The 20,244-nt window shown below is 37.3% G+C and overlaps 1 protein-coding gene across 3 annotated transcripts in view; it reads right to left on the reverse strand.

The window, feature by feature from the left end:
• TMEM273 (transmembrane protein 273) overlaps window positions 1-19,681 on the reverse strand; it is an 80,101-nt gene extending 60,420 nt beyond the window's left edge. The window contains exon 1 of one of the 3 annotated variants that reach the window (XM_053692186.1): window positions 19,194-19,681. In XM_053692186.1, the coding sequence (XP_053548161.1) occupies window positions 19,194-19,317 (124 nt within the window). In that variant the 5' untranslated portion in view covers window positions 19,318-19,681. Of the gene's footprint in view, window positions 1-4,703; window positions 4,845-19,193 lie in introns of those variants that run through there. The other 2 variants (XM_053692185.1, XM_053692187.1) reach the window with 2 other exon arrangements.
• Between the last annotated feature and the right edge of the window lie 563 nt (window positions 19,682-20,244).

The following is a 20,244-nucleotide window of genomic DNA, read 5'->3' on the forward strand; positions in this document are numbered from 1 at the left end:
CATATATGTGCAGCCATCTGAGCCTATCTAGGTATGCTTTTCAACAAAGGATACCAAGAGAATCCAGCAAATTAGATGATAGAAGTAAATGTGAACGTTGTTTAAAATTACATGCTCCATCTGAATCATGAAAGTTTAATTTTGACTTTACTGTCCCTTTAAATAAAAAAAGAACAAAAAAACAAGATTTTTAAAATAAATTAGGAATATACAACATTTGCTATCATTATGTGTGGAACGTTTCAAATTAAAGGGACACTGGATAAACACACTGATAATGCTGTCCAATTCAGAAATCATTATCTTCCAAAAACAAGCAGAAGATTTTAATAAATCCCTATCACCTAGATTACGAGTTTTGCGTTAGAGGCTGTGGGGTGCTAACAAGCAGTTTTGTCTCACCGCTCACTTTCCTACAGCGCTGGTATTACGAGTTTTCAGAAACTCGTCGTTAAAAGACAAGAAGTGAGCCTTGAGCAAAATTTTGCTCATTACCGCACTCCAATACCAGTGATGCTTAACTCAGCGGTGAGCTGGTGTAACGTGCTCGTGCACAATTTCCCCATTGGAATTAACGGGGAGAGCCGGCTGAAAAAAAGTCTAACACCTGCAAAAAAGCAGCATAAAACTCACTAACGCAGCCCCATTGATTCCTATGGGGAAATAAAATTTATGTCTATACCTAACACCCTAACATGAACCCCGAGTCTAAACACCCCTAATCTTACACTTATTAACCCCTAATCTGCCGTCCCCGACATCGCAGACACCTACATTATATTATTAACCCCTAATCTGCCGCTCCGGACACCGCCACCACCTACATTATATTTATGAACCCCTAATCTGCTGACCCCAATATTGCCGAGACCTACATTATATTTATTAACCCCTAATCTGCCTTCCCCAATGTCGCCGCAACCTACCTACACTTATTAACCCCTAATCTGCCGCCCCAACGTTGCCGCCACTATAATAAACATATTAACCCCTAAACCGCCGCACTCCCGCCTCGCAGACATTAGTTAAATATTATTAACCCCTAATCTGCCGGCCCTAACATCGCCGCCACCTACCTACATTTATTAACCCCTAATCTGCCGCCCCCAACATCGCCGCCACTATATTAAAGTTATTAACCCGTAAACCTAAGTCTAACCCTAAACCTAACACCCACTAACTTAAATATAATTTAAATAAATCTAAATAAATATTCCTATCATTAACTAAATAATTCCTATTTAAAACTAAATACCTACCTGTAAAATAAACCCTAAGATAGCTACAATATAACTAATAAGTACATTGTAACTATCTTATGATTTATTTTTATTTTACAGGCAAGTTTGTATTTATTTTAACTAGGTAGAATAGTTATTAAATAGTTATTAACTATTTAATAACTACCTAGCTAAAATAAATACAAATTTACCTGTAAAATAAAACCTAACCTAAGTTACACTAACACCTAACACTACACTACAATTAAATAAATTAACTAAATTAAATACAATTACCTAAATTAAATTAAATTAGCTAAAGTACAACCCCCCCACTAAATTACAGAAAATAATAAACAAATTACAGAAATTTAAACTAATTAATTAACTAATAGCCCTGTTAAAATAACAAAAGCCCCCCCAAAATAAAAAAACCCTAGCCTAAACTAAACTACCAATAGCCCTTAAAAGGGCCTTTTTGCAGGGCATTGCCCCAAAGTAATCAGCTCTTTTACCTGAAAAAAAAAATACAAACAACCCCCCCAACAGTAAAACCCACCATGTCTTCATCCAAGCCGGGCGAAGTGGTCCTCCAGACGGGCAGAAATCTTCATCCAAGCCGGGCAGAAGTGGTCCTCCAGACGGGCAGAAGTCTTCATCCAAGCCGGGCAGAAATGGTCCTCCAGACGGGCAGAAGTCTTCATCCAGGCGGCATTTTCTAACTTCTGCCCGTCTGGAGGACCACTTCTCCCTGGCTTGGATGAAGACTTCTGCCCGTCTGGAGGACCACTTCGCCCAGCTTGGATGAAGATGTCTCTCGGTAAGTCGATCTTCAGGGGGTTAGTGTTAGGTTTTTTTAATGGTGTATTGGGTGGGTTTTATTTTTTAGATTAGGGTTTGTGCTTGCAAAAGAGCTAACTGCCCTTTTAAGGGCAATGCCCATCCAAATGCCCTTTTCAGGGCAATGGGGAGCTTAGGTTTTTTTAGATAGTATTTTATTTGGGGGGTTGGTTGTGTGGGTGGTGGGTTTTACTGTTGGGGGGGTTGTTTGTATTATTTTTTTTAGGTAAAACAGCTGATTACTTTGGGGCAATGCCCTGCAAAAGGCCCTTTTAAGGGCTATTGGTAGTTTAGTTTAGGCTAGGGTTTTTTTTATTTTTGGGGGGGGGGGCTTTTTTATTTTAATAGGGCTATTAGATTAGGTGTAATTAGTTTACATTTCTGTAATTTGTTTATTATTTTCTATAATTTAGTGGGGGTTTTTTTTTGTACTTTAGCTAATTTAATTTAATTTTGGTAATTGTATTTAATTTAGTTAATTTATTTAATTGTAGTGTAGTGTTAGGTGTTAGTGTAACTTAGGTTAGGTTTTATTTTACAGGTACATTTGTATTTATTTTAGCTAAGTAGTTATTAGATAGTTAATAACTATTTAATAACTATTCTACCTAGTTAAAATAAATTTGCCTGTAAAATAAAAATAAATCCTAAACTAGATGCAATGTAACTATTAGTTATATTGTAGCTAGCTTAAGGTTTATTTTACAGGTAAGTATTTAGTTTTAAATAGGAATTATTTAGTTAATGATAGGAATATTTATTTAGATTTATTTAAATTATAGTTAAAGGGACATTAAACCCAAATTTTTTCTTTCATGATTCAGATAGAGAATACAATTTTAAACAACTTTCTAATTTACTTCTATTATCTAATTTGCTTCGTTCTCTTGATATTCTTTCCTGAAAAGCATATCTAGATAGGCACAGTAGCTTCTGATTGGTGGCTGCACAAAGATGCCTCATGTGATTGGCTCATCCATGTGCATTGCTATTTCTTTTACTAAGGATATCTAAAGAATGAAGCAAATTAGGTAATAGAAGTAAATTGGAATGTTGTTTAAAAATGTATTCTCTGTCTGAATAATGTAATAAACTTTTTGGGTTTAATGTCCCTTTAAGTTAGTAGGTGTTAGGTTTAGGGTTAGACTTAAGTTTAGGGGTTAATAACTTTAATATAGTGGAGGCGACGTTGGGGGCGACAGATTAGGGATTAATAAATGTAGGTAGGTGGCGGCAATGTTAGGGCCGGCAGATTAGGGGTTAATAATATTTAACTAATGTTTTGCGAGGCGGGAGTGCGGTGGTTTAGGGGTTAATATGTGTATCATAATGGCGGCAATGTTGGGGACGGCAGATTAGGGGTTAATAAGTGTAGGTAGGTTGCGGCGACATTGGGGAAGGCAGATTAGGGGTTAATAAATATAATGTAGGTGTCGGCGATATTGGGGTCAGCAGATTAGGGGTTCATAAATATAATGTAGGTGGTGGCGGTGTCCGGAGCGGCAGATTAGGGGTTACAATATTTATTTCAGTATTTGCGATGCGGGGGGCCTCGGTTTAGGGGTTAATAGGTAGTTTATGGGTGTTAGTGTACTTTTTAGCACTTTAGTTATGAGTTTTATGCTACTACTGACTTTTAAATGCGTTAGGACTCTTGACAGGGTAGGGTATACTGCTCACTTTTTGGCCTCCCAGGACAGACTCGTAATACCGGCGCTATGGAAGTCCCATAGAAAAAAAGACTTTACGAAGTTTACGTAAGTCGTTTTGCGGTAAGGCCAAACAAGTGTGCGGTGACCCTAAACCTGCAAGACTCATAATACCAGCAGGAGTAAAAAAGCAGCGTTAGGACCTCTTAACGCTGCTTTTTTACTCTAACGCACAACTCGTAATCTAGCCGTATGTGTTTAACACCCTGCAAGTGAGTTAAACACATAGGTAAATTCAGATTCATAGCAGTTAGTACACTACTGGGACACAGCTGAACACATCTGGTGAGCCAATTATAAAATGCATATGTGCATAGCCACTAGCTAGCTCCCAGAAGTACATTGCTGCTTCTGAGCTTGCCTACGTATAAAGGATAGCAAGAGAATGAAGCACATTTGATAAAAGAAGTAATCTAAAAAGTCTTATAAAACTGTATTCTCTATCTTTTTTTACTTTCATGTTCTTTTCAGAGGCAAAACTGTAAGATAAACAAGGAAAAAGCTGAGCTGCTGTTTGCCATAAAGCAGATTAGCATTACAAACTAAACATTCTGAAATATTAGCATAAGAATAACAGACTAGATAAAAAGACAAAAGCAGAATTAGTATCGGAAACAGTATCATGGCTATTAAAGAGAGACATATTCATGTTGCAGAGGCAATAAAAGCCAACTCAAATAATACTCATAAAATGTTGGATATGAAAAAGGAAAAATACATAAAATTCTTGATCAGACTAAAGCCCATTTATTTGGATGTGCCTAAAAGGTTATGTCCACTGTAATAACTATAATTGCAGTCTTGTTGCTTAGGGTAATGGCAGGAAGTAAAATAATTTAGAAAGAGATTAAAATGAAACTAATCGTAAACAGCATGTGAAACAAACAAGTTAAAAACCTAATGAAGAGAACCCTTTTTCCCAGAAGACACTCACCTATAGAACAAATGGTAACTGTGAGTGTCAGAAGTCTCCAATTCTGCTGCGAGCCCATGCTGGTACTGCTGTTGTGATACAGTGCACCGAGGTCCGGGAGTCACTAGATGCAGCCAAAAGACTCTGCTGAGTTGTGCAGCATGATTGTGAAACTGTCAGGCACTTCCTTACAGATAACCTGCAGTTCCTAATCGTGTAAACTTTATTCGTGGTTGAAAATAAAACCAATTTCTTTACACATTATGCTTTTCTGCCCCACCATAGTTTCTTCTGCAGTTTTTTACTTATCACACTTCAGTTCTCTATCAAAATAGGCTGTTGCTTTGCCCCGTGCCTTAAAAAAAAACAAAAAACACTAAACAATCTTGTCTGTGTTTCTTTATTGATCTCTGCTTCACAGAGGCTGATTCTCTAAACCTCTCTGGTCTGGAAAGATTATCTGAGAAGTCTTGTCAATGTTGCCAGGTCCCTCAAAGAATTTTATAAAGGCAAATTTTAGCCTGAGAGTTGTTTATCTTGCTAAGTAGAATTTTGGATGTGAAGGAGAGATACCAAGCAGTGGAACTACCATTGGTGCAGCAGGTGCATTGGCACCAGGGCCAAAGTGCTGGGGGGGGCATTGCAGCCAGTCTATACATAGGGGTGTGCAGAATGTGTACAATCCTAATTCAGGGAGCCTTGTATTAGTGCAGGTTGCAGGGCTATCTATTAGTCTATCTATCTATCTGTCTGCTGTTTATCTATCTATCGATTGAGCTATCTATCCTCAAAATCATTATGCAGCGCAGTATGTGTACTATTACTATAGCTTACCAGGCCTCTCAACTGTGCCTGTTTGAGAAGGACAGTCCTTATTTTGAGCTCTGTACCGCAGTCCCTCTGAGACAGTCATATGACCCTATTTTTAGAATTTCCCTTAGCCCCACCCACTGAGCACCCAGACATGCCCATGAACTACTCAGACACACCCACTAACCAACCAGACACACCCACAATTCTGCCCAGACACACCCACTGACTACAATCCAGTCCACTAAAACCTATAATCCCACCCCTCCCTACACAGCTGCACCCACAACCTCCTGTGTCCCTGGTACACAGACATACATGTTGGGAGGTATGACTTAGTACTGAGTTACCGTTGATGGGGCCCAAAAAAGTTTTTTACACCAGGGCGCTCTTTTGAGTAAGTCCACTACTGAGAGAGAACTATATTAAAATATAGGGTTCAATTACAATTCTTCAGTAAGACTGATATAATTTACCTACAAAATTCTCAGTAGACTTTAATGGCGTTTTCCTGTTGAAAATCATTAGAACAGGATTTTGATCAACCCGTAATGCTAAAAGGAAACCCCAAAGATTTTGTGTGATTTTTTTCTCCATGCCTGCAACAAGTTTTTTGATAACAGGATCACAATGACATCACCTTGCAATTTCCCATTTGTAACATCCTGCCCTATTTTAATGTGTCTCTGTGGAATGGACACTCTTCCACAGTAGATGGCCTCTGGAGAAATCCAACATTCCATCCTCCGAGAACTGAAACCTTCTGATTGGTGCAATGTGTCATGTGCTCACTTGCTAGCCAAGTATATGCACAGGGGAATATACCCCACTCTGACACAGCATAAGCTCCCATATCGGCACTGTATTATGTATCATGTGACAATTGCAATGTTAAAAAAGTCTAAGCAGAATATTTTTAGCTAGTATGCTGTTACAATTATAATTTTATTTGTACTATATATATATATACTATACACACACACACACACACACACTTCTGAGCCCTTTCCAGTTAAATACCTTTAAACAAAATATGATCTTTAATCATTTTCAATATGTTTTGAATAGAAATACTTTAAGTCCCAATGTTCTTCACATAGAAAAAATGTCCATTTTATTTTAATATATACAGTATATATATATATATATATATATATATATATATATATATATATATATATATATATATATATATATATATATATATATATATAAATAAAATATATGTGTGTATACATTAGCTATATAGATATACAGGTAACTATATATTTTTTAAAATAATAATCACAAATATATATATATTTATATTTATCTATGTGAAGAACATTGGAATTTAAAATATTCATAAGTACCTTTGGCTTTAGCGCAATAGGTCTTAGAGGTTGGGTTAGTGTGTGCACGATACACGTTAGATATTTTTTTTAACAGTGCGCTCTATTGTAGTCTATCAGGCGAATGCGTTTACATGGCTGCGATATCTAAAGTTAGCAGACTTCAGGTTTCATTGCACTCTAAGGGGCCAATTTATCAAAGCGTCAATCTAGGCGCATTCGCTGGAGTCAATACGCTCGCCAGACATCGCTGCCACAAATCTACATTTGATTGCTTTATTTATCAACAGGTCTGTCAAAAACACGTGCGTTAAGTCTGGCGCAATTATCATCGGACTGTTGATAAATAAGAGTCATCAATGTCGCGGATATCCTTATGTATCAAATGATCTACCCTGAATGTTTATCAAATGAAGACATTTTAGCCTTCTTATTCCAAATTTATTTAAACCATTGTACATATATATTTCTATCTATCTTACTATCTATCTATCTATTATCTATCTATTCTCAAAATAATTATGCGGTGCAGCATGTGTATTATTACTATAGCTTGCCAGACCTCTCAACTGTCCCTATTTGAGAGGGACAGTCCTTGATTCTGAGCTCTGTCCCGCAGTCCCTCTGAGACAGTTATATTACCCTATTTTTGGAATTTTCCTTAACCCCACCCACAGAGCACCCAGACATGCCCATGAACTACCCAGACACACCCACTGTCCACCCAGACACACCCACAGTTCTGTTGAGACACACCCACTGATCACCTAGGCTCACCCACAATCCAGTCCACTAAAACCCATAATCCCACCCCTCCCTACACAGCTGCAAACACAACCTCCTGAGTCCCTGGTACCCAGACACTCATGTTGGGAGGTATAAATAATTACTGAGTTATCATTGATGGGGCCCAAAATAAAAAAAATTGCACCAGGGCCCTCTGTTGAGCAATTCCACTATCAAGAGACAACTATATTAAATTATAGAGTTCAATTACAATTCTTCAGTAAAACCTCAAATAATTTACCTACAAAACTCTCAGTAGACTTTAATGGCATTTCCTATTGAAAATCATTAGAATTTTTTTAAAAGGATTGTGATCAACCTCATAATGCTAAAAGGAAACCCCAAAGTTTTTGTGTGATTTTTTTCTCCATGCCTGCAACAAGTTTTTGATCCAGGCTCACATTGAGATCATCTTGCAATTTCCCATTTGTAACATCCTGCCCTATTTTAATGTGTCTCTGTGGAATGGAAACTCTTCCACAGTAGATGGCCTCTGGAGGAATCCAACATTCCATCCTCGGAGCACTGAAATCTTCTGATTGGTGCATGGTGTCATGTGCTCACTTGCTAGCCAAGTATATGCACAGAGATTATACCCCACTCTGACACAGCATAAGCTCCCATATCGGCACTGTATTATATATAGTGTGACAAATGCAATGTTAAAAATAAGTCTAAGCAGAATATTTTTAGCTAGTATGCTGTTACCATTATAATTTTATTTGTACTGTTGCTTATCCACGTTTAACATTCATTAGTCACAATGTGCCGCACTGTACTCATGTTAAATATCTTGCTGAAATCACACTTGCTTTCATGTCTCCCAATAAAAAGGAAATTAGTTTTAACACTAATGGTTTAAAAACACAAAGGGCTAGATTACAAGTGGCATGCTAATGATACAGCACACACAGCAACCTGTTTAATTTGAACACAAAACTTTGATATTACAAGTCCATGGTAAAGCACGCAAACCAGAGAAGCATTAGTGCAGCCGACTTCGCTCAAGTGCAACCTATACTTTCAATGGATATATCACAAATGTGCTAATCTGCGCTCATATTACAAGTTGAAAGTTATAGGTGGTGTAGTGTTGTGCTTACTTCCTGGTTTGGTTAGATGGCACATTGAGGCTTCCATACAAAGATGATGTCATCAAGTGGGCTGTGTTTAGAATCAGAACAGTTTAGAGAAGCCATCTTGTGACAGTGTGATGCAGTTAAAAAGTACAAGTAACAAGGACTGAACCTCAGGATTAGACAAGTGCTGCTAATAATAATAAGTGTAGTGTCAGCTACAGATCACTGCAGAGGATACAGCATCAGCCAGTCAGGAAGAGTAAGAACTGTCAGTTACACATTATAAGTTATATTGCAGTTATACAGTTAACAGTTATACAGTTATAAATTACCCTGGATTAATATAGTGCTGCATACACAGTGTACAGGACTGCTAATATAAGGTGTGCAGCAGCCATTCATTATAAAGGACTTTATATGTGTATCTATCCATATTACTGTGTGCAAATCTACAGGAGCCACCTTGTTATGTAATCCAGTAAATATAGTGCCAGTTTACATTTAGAAGTTGCAAGTGCATCATTCATATAAAGAGTTAATGTTTGCTATGTAAGGACATTACATCTGGCGACGAGTACTACCACAAACTCAAGCTATAATGGCTGTATTTGGAGCATTGAAAGAATTTGACCCTGACACAGATAAATGGGTTTCCTGGACTGAAAGGCTACAGCAGTATTTACTTGCCAATGACACTGGAGATACTAAGTCTGTTGCTGTCTGTCTGACAACTATTGGTGCTAAAACATATGATATTCTAAAAGATCTGCTACACCCAGAAAAGCCAGCCACCAATTCTTTGTCTGAAATAATACAGATCTTAACACAATATTTTCAACCACGGCCATTAGAGATTGCTGAGCAGTTCAAGTTTTATAGCAGGCGCCAAGGGGTACAAGAGACTGTATCTACATTTGCAATCAGTTTAAAGAAATTGGCTAGCACCTGTGCTTTTGGGGATTATCTGCATATGACCCTTAGAGATCAGTTCATTATGGGTATCAGTACAGAATCTATTCAAAGTTGACTTTTGACAGAGGAGAGCCTGACCTTCCATAAAGCACTAGATATTGCTTCTGTTTTGGAACAGGCCACACGAGACACTAGTTTATTGCAAAAGCATTCCCACACTAAGGAAGAACAGGTATTTTTCTCCAATGTGAAGCAACAGACTAAACCAGCCAGTAAATATTCAGCAAAGGCAGTATCGCCTATTAACTGTTACAGATGTAGAGCACAGAATCATGTAGCTTCTGAATGCAGATTTAAAAATGCTCATTGTCATGGCTGTGGTAAAATAGGACACTTAAAGAAGGCTTGCAGAGGATCTCAGCAGAGTGTCTCAAGCAAAACACAAATTCCAGTATTGCTGAAAACCACTACCTTGAAGCTACAAACATACTCAAGAGAAGTTTTGACGCCACTGGGTTGTGCATCTGTATCTGTTTGTACAAACAGTAAAACTGCCAATCTTACACTATATATACTAAAATCAGGTGGCCCACCTCTTTATGGAAGGGACTGGATACGGGCCCTTGGCATGCCTGCCTCAGAAACAGTGAAGTTATTCATATTGGAGTTGATCGTGCCCTGTGGATTCAGAACATTAAGACCAAATATGCCCCGGTGTTTGAAAATGTTCTGGGAAAAGTTAAGAACAAAAGGGTACGGTTACAGTTAAAACCTGGAGCTAGGCCAAAGTTTTTCAAAGCATGAACTGTGCCATTTACTTTAAGGGCAGGAGTTGATGCTGAACGGAGGTGGTTAGAAGAGTTAAAGATTATAACCCCAGTGCATCGTAGTGAGTGGGCTTCTCCTATTGTACCGGTAAGAAAGAAAGATGGACAGATCTGAATATGTGGAGACTTTAGGATGGTATTGAATGAACAGTTAGCAGTGGATAAGTATCCATTACCCAGGACAGAAGAGATTTTTGCTAACTTAGCTGGGGGACAACATTTCACAAAGATTGGTTTAAAAAATGCTTACCTTCAACTTGAAGTACATCCAGATTCCCACAAGTTACTTACCATCAATACTCACCGTGGTTTATTTCAATATAATCGTATGGTCTTTGGCATTGCTCCTGCACCAGCCATCTGGCAACGCACCATGGAAGAACTGTTAAATGGACTACATCATGTCCAATGCCTTTTAGATGACATTTTAATCACTGGCAGAATGGAGGAAGAACATCGACACAATATAGAGAGGGTACTGCAGCGGCTAATGACCTACGGGTTGAAGGTCAACTTGGAGAAGTGTGCTTTCATGCGTGACAAATTAGGATTTTGTGGCCATGTTATAGATTGTCATGGTCTACACACTGCTGATGACAAAGTCAAGGCCTTGAAAGAAGCTCCTATACCACAGAATGCATCACAACTACGATCATACCTTGGTCTCCTTAACTATTACCACCATTTTCTTCCCCAGCTAGCCCATACGTTACACCCACTACATCAGCTTCTTGAGACAAATCGACCCTGGTTGTGGAGCAGTGAATGAAATCAAGCCTTCCAGGAATCCGAGAACCTACTCCTGTGTTCCCACATGTTAATGCACTATGATCTTCAGAAACCACTCATGATAGCATGTGATGCTTTGCCTTATGGTTTATAGGCTGTCTTGTCACACACAATGCCAGATGGGACAGACCGACCGGTAGTCTTTGCTTCCCGTTCTCTAACGTTGGCAGAGAAGAACTATTCCCAATTAGACAATGAAGCATTGGCCATTGTATGGGCTGTTAAGAAGTTCCATAACTATATTTATGGTAGACAATTTACTCTTTTTACTGACCATAAGCCACTGCTGACCATCTTTAATCCAAGGAAAGGAATTTCAACCACTACAGTGGCTAGATTGCAAAGATATGCTCTAACTTTGGGAGCATATCATTACTCCATAAAATACCGGGCCCATGATTCCCATGGCAATGCTGATGCCATGCCCAGGCTCCTACTAATTAATTCCTCACTAGTTGTTCAAGAAAGCCTTCCAAGTATGTGTTTTACAGGTATAGTACATGCCAAACAAATTGCAAAGGAGACAGCTTTTGATACTGAATTACAACTTCTAGCAAAGTATTTGAGAGATGGCTGGCCAAGAACTGGCTGTGATGTGCAGCGAGCATACATACTACAAGAAAAATAACACACTCAGAAATGGATGTATTTTATGGGGTGAGAGAGTTATGGTTCCTAACGGGCTATGGCAAGCTACGTTAAAACTCCTTCATGAAGGACACCCAGGCATTGTCAGAATGAAAGAGAAGGCTAGAGGTCATGTTTGGTGGCCAGCCATTGATAAGGACATTGAGAACTATGTTATGGAATGCAAAGGGTGTGTTCAAGCTCAAGGACAGCTTCTATGAGGAGCTGTAGAACCATTGGACTGGCCTACTACTCCTTGGGAGAGACTACATTTGGACTTTGCCGGTCCTATTGATGGAATCTCATACTTAATCATAATTGATGCACAATCTAAGTGGCCAGAAGTAATTCCAATGACAAGGACTACAACTACTGAAGTCATATCAGCATTAGAAAGACTGTTTTCAGTATTTGGGTTTGCCAAGAAAACTGGTCACAGACAATGGCCCCCAGTTTGTGTCACAAGACTTCCAGAATTTTTTACATACGAATGGAATTCACCATCATCGGACAGCACCATATCACCCAGCCACCAATGGGCAAGTAGAGAGATTTGTCCAAACCTTTAAAAGGGCACTGAAAGCTCTAAAAGCAGAGAAGCAGGTTAATACTTAAAACATTTTACACTTTTTGCAACAATATAGGGTTACTTAACACCCCACCATGGGAGTTGCCCCAGCTCAACTATTGTTTGGCAGGAAGATCCGTACAAAGCTGGATTTAATCACACTTGATGTAGCAGAAACAGTCTGCATCATGCAAGATAAAATGAGAGTGGGAAAACCTTCACAAACCTACACAGAAGGAGACTTTGTTTGGTATAGGGTGTACCATACAGAGGAAAAATGGGCACCAGGTGTTGTTGCCCAGGTTGAGGGCCCAAAGATGTATGTGATAACCACTCAATCAGGTGTCTGTTGCCGCCATGTGAACCAACTATGACCACGGCTAGAGAGGAGAGAACAGGCTCTTGAGGACCATCACATACAAATGCAATCAGACAATGACTTTGATATCTGGGATGGTGTTTGGCATGATCCAAACACAGGCTCTGACTCAGCTACAGAAGGTAACTCAGAAATACCAGCCTCAATAGAAGAACCTTGTAATGATGAGTCAGGAAATTCTATCCAGGACCACAATAGTCATGCTCGTACTCCCAGACAACGAATACCTGGGGCTCGATCCAATATGCAGCGTCGCCCGCAAAAGCCGGCGACACCGGTTTTTACACTGTTTTGGTATCACATATACGGCGTAACATACAAGTTACGCGTATATATATCACCCGTCGCCTGCAATTTTTACTCCCATAAGCTAACAAAGAACTGCGTCGCAAATCGGTATCCAATATCCAGCGCAGGGACTTACGTGGCAAAAATTGAGAAATCTTACTCCATTTTCACCTCACCATAAAAGGCAGCCATAGCAAGCCTTGCGCTGAGTATGGGAGCACCGTAACTCCCGAAAATGCCTGCAAAAATAAACTAACACCTAACGCATGCGCAATGTCTATCTACCTGTCAACCACTATCCCCCATCGTAATAACTATTAAAGTCTATTAACCCCATATATCCGCCATCAAACCCACACTGCAAGTAATAACTAAATTATTAACCCCTAAATCCGCCAACCCCAACATTGCAAACTACCTATTAAAACTATTAACCCTTAATCTGTCATTAACCCACAACGCAATAAACTTATCCAAGTATTAACCTCTAAATCGCCATAGCCCACAACGCAATAAACTTATCCAAGCATTAACCTCTAAACCGCCATAGCCCACAACGCAATAAACCTATTCAAGTATTAACCTCTAAACCGACATAGCCCACAATGCAATACACCTATTAAAGTATTAACCTCTAAACCGCCATAGCCCACAACGCAATAAACCTAACCCCTAACCTAACCCCCCCTAACCTAACCCCCCTAACCTAACACCGCCTAACCTAACACCCCCTAAATGAACCAAAATTACCTAATTTTCAAAATACTAAAGTTACTCTTAAATTACAAAAAAATAACACTACTTTAAAAATACAAATAAACTAAGTATAAATTAAAGGGCCAGTCTAATAACAATTCTGGAGTAGACTGTCCCTTTAAAATAGAATTACAGAAAATAAAAAAATCTAAGATTACAGAAAATAATAAAGAAAATTAAAACATTTAAAAAAAATTATACCTAATCCCTATGAAAATAAAAAAGCCCCCCAAAATAAAAACACCCCCTAATCTAATAAACTACCAGTAGCTCTTAAAAGGGCTTTTTGCAGGGCATTGCCCCAAGATAATCAGTTCTTTTTGTAAAAAATACACAAAGCCCCCCCAACAGTAAAAAACCCCTCCCACCAAACCCCCCCAAAAAAAACCTAACACTAAAAACCCTAAACTACCCATTGCCCTGAAAAGGGCATTTGTTGGGCATTGCCCTTAAAAGGGCATTCAGCTCTATTGCTGCCCACCCTATCTAAATAAAATAACCCCCCCCCCCAAAAAAACCTAAGTATAACCCCCAAGTGGTCCTCACCTGTCCTGAAGACAGGCGGAGTAGGTCCTGTTCCAGGCAGTGAAGTCTTCTTCCAAGTGGCGACCTCTTCTTCTTCCAGGAACCAGCCGACGCGGAGTGGAGGGTGGAGTTGAAGACCGATGACCGCGGAGCTGAAGACCGGCGAGCCTGGAAGTGAATACCGGCGACTTAAGCAGAGCTGGTATTGGAGTGCGGTATGGAGCTCAATTTTGCTCTGCGCTAACATCTTGCCTTTTAACGCCGGGTTTACAAAAACCTGTAATACCAGCGCTTTAGGGAAGTGAGCAGTGACAATAACGTGCAAATTAGCACCGCACCCCTCATAACGCAAAACTCGTAATCTAGCCGTATGATTCCTTGCTGAGAAGATAGGGGTGGCCATTTTTATCTTGATGCAATTACAATCAGATATCTTCTTTGTTTATCTGAAGCACTTTTTAGATTATTAGTTGTCACGTGAAAAATGGCCCTGTACTTAACAAATGCCAGCCCTGTTTCACTGATCACTATCCATATTCTTAAAACTTAAAAAACACATTTAAAGGCCCATTTTTAACTTTTCAAATACACAGCTAAAATTACTTAATAAACTTATTTTCCCTATTGTTACGCTGAAATTACCCCTGCCATATTGCATGACATAAGGAAGCTCTCCATCACCAAAAATATACTAATTCTGCAGGCTCAGTCAATAAAACTTAGAATAACTAATAATAATAAGCACTTAATAAATGGAGCCCCAAGTGTAAAGAATAGATATGTGCATGATCGAAAAATTTGTTTCGGTTCAGTTAGGATCGATTCAGAGGTTTTCGAATTTAGTTTCGGATCGATTCGGATTCGGAAAACTTTGAATGAATTTGTTTCGGATTCGTTTCGGATTCATTTGGATTCGAAAAAATTCGGCTGGATTTGGTTCTGAAATTCGGAATTTCGGTATGTGTGCTGTGTATTAGACTAGTATTATGTACTGTATATTAGGTGTAACCCATAGCAGAGTCATATAACCTAATATACTGTACAATACTAGTGTAATCCATGTCCATCCGAATTTACCGAATAAATCCAAACTAATTCGGATTTATTCGGTAAATTCGGCAGTATTTTAATTCGGAAATTCGGTTCGATCCAAATCTCCGAATTTGCCGAATTTTCCGAATTTCCGTATCGAACCGAACCGAATTGCACGTCTAGTAAAGAACAATATATTATGTCATTTAGACAATACATGTTATAATACAGCTTATACTGTACATGTAACCTAAAGGTAGTTTTATATCATTTTTATACACAGCACCCTCAGACAGACAGTACAGTAATCAGACAGGTAATATTTATATTATATAATACAGCTTATACTGTACATGTAACCTAAAGGTAGTTTTATATCATTGTTATACACAGTACCCTCAGACAGACAGCACAGTACAGTAATCAGACAGGTAATATTTATATGTAATAATACAGATTATACATGTAACCTAAAGGTAGTTTTATATCATTTTATACACAGCACCCTCAGACAGACAGTACAGTACTGTAATCAGACAGGTAATACTTATATTATATAATACAGCTTATACATGTAACCTAAAGGTAGTTTTATATCATTGTTATACACAGCACCCTCAGACAGACAGTACAGTACTGTAATCAGACAGGTAATACTTATATTATATAATACAGCTTATACATGTAACCTAAAAGTAGTTTTATATCATTGTTATACACAGCACCCTCAGACAGACAGTACTGTAATCAGACAGGTAATATTTATATTATATAATACAGCTTATACATATAACCTAAAGGTAGTTTTATATCATTGTTATACACAGCACCCTCAGACAGTACTGTAATCAGACAGATAATATTTATATAATATAATACAGCTTATACATGTGACCTAAAGGTAGTTTTATATCACTTTTATACACAGCACCCTCAGACAGACAGACAGTGCTGTAATCAGACAGGTAATATTTATATTATATAATACAGCTTATACATGTAACCTAAAGGTAGTTTTATATCATTTTTATACACGGCACCCTCAGACAGACAGTACAGTAATCAGACAGGTAATATTTATATTATATAATACAGCTTATACATGTAACCTAAAGGTAGTTTTATATCATTGTTATACACAGCACCCTCAGACAGACAGTACTGTAATCAGACAGGTAATATTTATATTATATAATACAGCTTATACATGTAACCTAAAGGTAGTTTTATATCATTTTTATACACAGCACCCTCAGACAGACAGTACAGTACTGTAATCAGACAGGTAATATTTATATTATATAATACAGCTTATACATGTAACTTAAAGGTAGTTTTATATCATTTTTATACATAGCACCCTCAGACAGACAGTACTGTAATCAGACAGGTAATATTTATATTATATAATACAGCTTATACATGTAACCTAAAGGTAGTTTTATATCATTTTATACACAGCACCCTCAGACAGACAGTATAGTACTGTAATCAGAAAGGTAATATTTATATTATATAATACAGCTTAAACATGTAACCTAAAGGAAGTTTTATATCATTTGTATACACAGCACCCTCTGACAGAGAGTACAGTACTGTAATCAGACAGTAATATTTATATTATATAATACAGCTTATACATGTAACCTAAAGGTAGTTTTATATCATTTTTATATACAGCACCCCCAGACAGACATTACAGAACTGTAATCAGACAGGTAATATTTATAGGTTATAGAATACAGCTTATACATGTAACCTAAAGGTAGCTTTATATCAAATGTATGCACAGCACCCTCAGACAGACAGTACAGTAATCAGACAGGTAATATTTATATTATATAATACAGCTTATACATGTAACCTAAAGGTAGTTTTTTATCATTGTTATACACAGCACCCCCAGACAGACAATACTGTAATCAGACAGGTAATATTTATATTATATAATACAGCTTATACATGTAACCTAAAGGTAGTTTTATATCATTGTTCTACACAGCACCCTCAGACAGTACAGTACTGTAATCAGACCGGTAATATTTATATTATATAATACAGCTTATACATGTAACCTAAAGGTAGTTTTATATCATTTTTATACGCAGCACCCTTAGACAGACAGTACAGTAATCAGACAAGTAATATTTATATTATATAATACAGCTTATACATGTAACCTAAAGGTAGTTTTATATCATTGTTATACACAGCACCCTCAGACAGACAGTACTGTAACCAGTCAGGTAATATTTATATTATATAATACAGCTTATACATGTAACGTAAAGGTAGTTTTATATCATTTTTATACACAGCACCCTCAGACAGACAGTACAGTAATCAGACAGGTAATATTTATATTATATAATACAGCTTATACATGTAACGTAAAGGTAGTTTTATATCATTTTTATACACAGCACCCTCAGACAGACAGTACTGTAATCAGTCAGGTAATATTTATATTATATAATACAGCTTATACATGTAACGTAAAGGTAGTTTTATATCATTTTTATACACAGCACCCTCAGACAGTACAGTACTGTAATCAGACAGGTAATATTTATATTATATAATACAGCTTATACATATAACCTAAAGGTAGTTTTATATCATTTTTATACACAGCACCCCCAGACTGACAGTACTGTAATCAGACAGGTAATATTTATATTATATAATACAGCTTATACATGTAACCTAAAGGTAGTTTTATATCATTGTTATACACAGCACCCTCAGACAGTACAGTACTGTAATCATACAGGTAATATTTATATTATATAATACAGCTTATACATGTAACCTAAAGGTAGTTTTATATCATTGTTATACACAGCACCCTCAGACAGTACAGTATTGTAATCAGACAGGTAATATTTATATTATATAATACAGCTTATACATGTAACCTAAAGGTAGTTTTATATCATTTTTATACACAGCACCCTCCGACAGTACAGTACTGTAATCAGACAGGTAATATTTATATTATATAATACAGCTTATACATGTAACCTAAAGGTAGTTTTATATCATTGTTATACACAGCACCCTCAGACAGACAGTACAGTACTGCAATCAGACAGGTAATATTTATATTATATAATACAGCTTATACATGTAACCTAAAGGTAGTTTTATATCATTGCTATACACAGCACCCTCAGACAGTACAGTACTGTAATCAGACAGGTAATATTTATATTATATAATACAGCTTATACATGTAACCTAAAGGTAATTTTATATCATTGTTATACACAGCACCCTCAGACAGTACAGTACTGTAATCAGACAGGTAATATTTATATTATATAATACAGCTTATACATGTAACCTTAAGGTAGTTTTATATCAGACAGCACAGTACTGTACCCTCAGACAGTACAGTACTGTAATCAGACAGGTAATATTTATATTATATTATACTAAAGGTAGTTTTATATAATTTTAATAATTTTGTAGACATAGTAAACTCACAAATATAGTAGAGTATTGTAATCACAAAGGTAATAGTTGCTGTTTTAAATACATATAGACTATTATTTTCATTTTAAATCACAAAAACCAAACCAAAGACGTAGGCAGAGAAGATTGTGACCTACAGGCAGGAAAAAAAATCATAATTTTTGATAATTATTTTAAAATGTTTGGGTTTTAAGTATAAGTTTGGATTTTGGAATTCCGGATTTGGGGATTTGTACCTGTTTTGATAAACAATATGCATAACATATGCATAACATTAAGCTATTAATGCATGTAAAAGACATCAGTTTGGCATGTAGCCACTCACCTATAGAACAAATGGTAGCTGTGAGTGACAGGAGTGTCCAGGTCTGCTGCAAGACCATGCTGGTTCTGCTGTTGTCACACTGAGTGCACAGAGGTCTGGGTGACACTAGATGCTGCCAAAACATTCAGACTCTGCTGAGATGAGCATCATCATGGGACTGCCTGGCACTTTTGTACAGATAACTTGCAGTTCCTTTATCTTGTAATTGTGATTCTTAGCTGAGAATAAAATCTGGCATTGTGGTTTTCTACTATCTCATAGTTTTATTCTGTCATTTTCCACTCATCATACTACAGTCTTCCTGTGTTGTCTATCAAAACTGTCTGTTGCTTTTACTGTTTGTTTCTGAATCACCCAGCAATCCTCTCCTCTGTGACACAGGGCTCCTAAATGAACTCTAATGCACAGTGAAATCACCTAACAATTTTACTTTTTTTTTAATATCCTGCCCTCTACTGATTCATCTCTGTGGGCACAAAAGTATAATCCTGCACGTTCATGGTTGTTCCTCTGAGAAGAATGCAACAGAGACAAAAGGTTGAGTTGTGTTAGTATTATAATGTGTTTAACAAGCTTGTGCCAGATGTTCAGCCAAATAGGGTGAAATGTGTATGGTATTTTAAGGAACCTATAAGTGCTAAAAAGAAAATGCTCTTGTGTGACAGTAAAAGCTATCAATGAAACAGTGACATATAATAAAAGTATTTTGCTAATAGCATATTGTAGAAATGCTTATTTTCAAAATAGAAACTTGCATTTCAGTTTTGGTTTGGATGTCCCATTAGTAAACATGCTGGCTTTGTTTACTTTAAAAAACATACGGCTAGATTACGAATTTTGCGTTATGAGTAAAAAAGCAGCGTTAAGCGTCATAACGCTGCTTTTTTACTACCGCTGGTATTACGAGTCTTGCAGATTTAGGGGCACCGCACACATTTTTGGCCTTACCGCAAATCAACTTACGCAAATTGCGTATAGTCTTTTTTCTATGGGACTTCCATAGCGCCGGTATTATGAGCATGTCCTGGGAGGCCAAAAAGTAAGCGGTACA

Source organism: Bombina bombina, chromosome 9 (genome assembly GCF_027579735.1).
Source record: "Bombina bombina isolate aBomBom1 chromosome 9, aBomBom1.pri, whole genome shotgun sequence".
NCBI lineage: Eukaryota > Metazoa > Chordata > Amphibia > Anura > Bombinatoridae > Bombina > Bombina bombina.